This window comes from Triticum aestivum, chromosome 7B (genome assembly GCF_018294505.1).
Source record: "Triticum aestivum cultivar Chinese Spring chromosome 7B, IWGSC CS RefSeq v2.1, whole genome shotgun sequence".
Taxonomy (NCBI): Eukaryota; Viridiplantae; Streptophyta; class Magnoliopsida; order Poales; family Poaceae; genus Triticum; species Triticum aestivum.
Window position 1 is genome coordinate 148,853,637 of NC_057813.1, and position 4,199 is coordinate 148,857,835.

Consider the following 4,199-nt stretch of genomic DNA (forward strand, 5'->3'; position numbering starts at 1 on the left):
ATTTGAATATAGTTTTCAATGATATAATTATTGATGACATGCATAAACATTTTGTTAGTTAAATTTATGGTCAAAATTTGGCAGAAAATACAATGAGATCAATAAACCAGGACGGATGTTGTACTGTACTACTGCAAGTTATCCTATTGCAATTCGGTTGGCATGGATGTAGTAAATATGTTTTTATTGTACTAGTAAATATGCTGTAATCTGATTATCTGAACTCAGCACACATTTTGCCCACATAAGTTTCTGCTGCTCCAAATTACTTCCTCCGTTCGGAATTACCTGTTCTAGATAAGTAATTCCGAACGGGAGTAGGTTGGAGGGACTTGGAGTGTAGTAAAGATGCTGTATGAAGCTAGGACGGACTAGGGGTGGACTGCAGAAAAAAGACTGCTGCGCTTTTATGGCCACAACGGCGAAGCTTCGGCCATTTGAAACAGTCCACGTTTTCGGCCATGGGGATATTTCTTCATCTTGCCCACTCCCCCCTTCCTGTGCAGTGGAACTGTGGAACACTCGACAAAGACCAGCGCCGTTTACTAGTTCACCTCAATCTTGCAAACCCACATGAGCTACAATCTGTAGAGAGAAGCCAGAGATTTGCAAAGGAATCTCAGACCCATGGCGGATTCCGGAGAGCAGAACGGCAATGGCCATGCCCCTGCAGCTGCCGGCAACGCTCCCGTCGAGCCGCCGCCGCAGCAGCCAGCCGGCGCCGACGAGGCCGAGCTCGTGTGGAAGCTGAGGAAGTACCTGGTGCTGATGGCCATCCTCGTGGCGGCCATCACGTTCCAGGCGGGGCTGGCCCCGCCGGGCGGCGTCTGGCAGGAGAGCAACAAGGGCCGCGTCGCCAGCGACATCGTGATGAGGTCCAGCTACCCCAGGCGGTACCACGTCTTCTTCTACTGCAACACGACGGCGTTCGGGGCCTCGCTCATGGTGCTCATACTGCTGCTGGTGAGGAAGGTGAGCCGGAATCCGGTCTGGCTCCGCGCGCTTCAGTTCGCCATGATCCTGGGCTTGCTGGGTCTCATGGGGGCCTACGCCGCTGGGAGCTGCAGGGAGGTGAGGACCTCTGTTTACATCTGGGTGTTACTCCTTGGCATCTTCGCCTACGTCACACTCCATGTGGTGTTCTTCAAGCACCTGGCGCCTGAGCAGCTGCGAAAATTTCTATCCGGTGTCAAGAAACGTTGGAAGGGAACTCTGGGGCACATTTTCACGTCATCAAAACCAGATGAGAAAAAGGCTTCAAATGCAGAGAGGGTAGCCGATGAGGGAGTGAATTCAATCAAGATAGAAGAACCTGAAAGAAATGGCAGCTCCGAGCAGGTTCTTGCAGCAGCAGCAGCAGCAGAAGAAGAAGAAGAGAAGAAGAAAAAGGAGAAAGAGGCTGCAGACAAGAAGAGAGAGGAAGAAGTGGAACATCTTGAAAGAAATCGCAGCTCCTTGCTGGTTCTTGCCACACTGGCAGCAACCGTGACTTATGTCGCAGGGCTAAGTCCTCCAGGTGGCTTCTGGTCTGATGATAACAATAACCACATTCCTGGTGACCCGGTGCTGCGAGATCACTACCCACGCCGATTCAAGGCCTTCTTCTATTGCAATGCCACTGCTTTTGCTGGATCACTCGTCATCATCATCATGCTCCTCAGTCAAACAGCGTTGGATCATGTTGTCAAGTCAAATGCTCTGCGGATGTGTGTGCTAGTTAGCCTCTTTGGGCTTATGGGGGCATATGCTGCCGGAAGTTGCAGAGAGGTCCATACATCGATCTATGTCTTTGCACTTGTTGGCGCAGTCTTTCTCTACCTCATCATTAAGTTCATCGGACCTGTTATGCCCAAGCCGGGGTGTGTCGGAAATACCATCACATGTCTGGAAGATAAGTGGGATAAACTGCTTAAGAAGCTGAAAGATTTCTTCATGACCCCGTCAGAATCTGACAAACAGCCTCAATCAAACAATGGCGACATTCCAAACCCTGATGGTGATGATAAGGATAAGGATGGTCTACAGAAGTTGCGCACATACCTTCTATTGCTCGGCATCCTTGCTGCCACAGTCACCTACCAAGCTGGGCTGAATCCCCCAGGAGGCTTTTGGACAGATAGTAGTGATGGGCATACTGCTGGTGATCCAATTTTGGAGGTCATCAGTCCCAAGCGCTACAAGGCATTCTTCTATTGCAATGCCACATCATTTGTAGCCTCTTTGGTCATCATCATCCTGCTCCAGAGTCAGCAGATTACCCTTCATGCCATGAAGCGTAATGTACTGCAAACAGCAATGGCAGTGGTTCTCTTTGGTCTCATGGGAGCCTATGTTGCTGGAAGCAGCAGGAAGTTCTCAACATCCATTTATGTGTTCATCCTAGTCCTCCTGGTTTTCGCCTATGTGGCACTTCACACTATATATGTACCTCGAATTCTCAAGGCACCAGTGGAGAAGATAATAGAGGATATAGAGGCTTCCATACCAGAATCCTCCCAAAATCTTGGTCCTTCTGAACTTGCTACTGAAGAAAAAGATTTGCAGAAGAGGCGCAAGTTTCTGATGTTGCTCGCTATTCTAGCAGCTTCTATCACATACCAAACTGGCATAAGCCCACCAGGTGGCTTTTGGACTGACAACAACGGCCACCGAGCAGGTAACTCAGTGTTTCGTGACGAGTTCCGAAACCGTTATAGGGTGTTCTTCTACTTCAATGCCACTGCTTTCATGGCGTCCCTGGCCGTTATTCTATTGCTTGTTAGCAAGAGGCTATGCGACAGAGGTCTGAAGTGCTATGCGCTGCGTGCATGTGTACTGGTTGATCTGATCAGCCTCATGGGTGCTTTTGCCGCTGGAAGCTGCAGAAAAGTGTCAACATCTGCCTATGTCATTCTTGTCATTGTTGCTGTGTTTGTCTATGTCATGATTCAAGTCATGGTTCTAGTATATGCAAAAGACAAGGTGAATAAACTGATGGTGCGGATGTTCAAAGGACAAATGGCCAGCTATAAAATTTTAGAGCACCAAGATACATCTACGGATCGCAAGAGAAGCACACGGGAGCATAAATGGCGCAAAGATTTAATGATGATTGGGACTCTTGCAATCACTGTCACATATCAAGCTGGTCTGCTCCCGCCAGGAGGAGTTTGGCCTGATGATCGGGATGGCCATTTTGCAGGTGACCCAATCCTCCATGATACCAACTTAACACGGTACAAGGTATTCTTCTACTGCAATGCCACAGCATTCATGGCCTCAATGGTCATGGTCAGCCTCCTACTGAACAACACAATAAGCAAGTACAAGAGATCTCTTCTTGTTATGAAAACGGCAATGGTATTGGGATTGCTTGGTTTACTTGGGGCATATGCCGCGGGCAGCTGCAGGAAGTTTAAGACATCTGCGTACATTTTTGCACTCGTCATTGCCGTGATCATCTACATCGTCATTCATGTCTTATTGTCATTTGACGAAGTGGCAAGGTTAGTGAAGGAGAAGTGGGAAAAGTGGGTGGGGTGTCTGAAAAATTGCTTCGGTTGCAACTGATTCAAGCAATCAACCATCTGATGGGGAACCAGGACAAAGTCCTGTGCCTGTGTAAGAGTAGTCTCAGTTGTGGCATTTGTTCAGTCTATCATGAGATGATAGACACAACCTCCAAAGTTTCAATTTGTGTTTTATTCTTGCTCAAGGCCATTATGTAGTATTATTTGGTGCATTCTTTGAATGTGAGCAAAAGATAATACAAATGACAACTGTGAGGTGTGAAGTGGCTCTTCTTTCTTAGTTAACAATCTGTGGAATTACCTCATGAAGTGAAAATTGTTTGCCTACACGAATATGCAGATCATATGATAACCCAGGAATGCAATATGCCAATATTTATTAGTGGTAGAGAATGCTAACTGACAATATCCAAATTTGCAATAACACCAGAATAACCACCTAGTGGAGAGGGGCAAAACAGCCTGCATAGATACTCTCAATCCTTGGAACGATACTGAAAGAGATAATTAGGAGTGACGTTACAAAGTGAGGATGTAATTTTAGCTAAATAGTCTCTTTGAAAATGACGCAATTCAGTGTATTACTGCAGCGCGGTGTAACTAGCATTTAACCAGCACTGGAACACTGATACCTCCATTGGACTCTTGAGTTGAGTTCTCCTGTTCTTGTGTGTAGATGATGTTCAGGTA

The 4,199-nt window shown here is 47.1% G+C and overlaps 1 protein-coding gene across 1 annotated transcript; it reads left to right on the forward strand.

Moving 5' to 3' along the window:
* The first annotated feature begins 475 nt into the window (after positions 1–475).
* Positions 476–3,721, forward strand: LOC123159830 (uncharacterized). The gene has a single exon (XM_044577646.1). The coding sequence runs from the start codon at positions 628–630 to the stop codon at positions 3,547–3,549; it is 2,922 nt and encodes a 973-aa protein (XP_044433581.1). The 5' UTR covers positions 476–627; the 3' UTR covers positions 3,550–3,721.
* Positions 3,722–4,199: the final 478 nt, after the last annotated feature.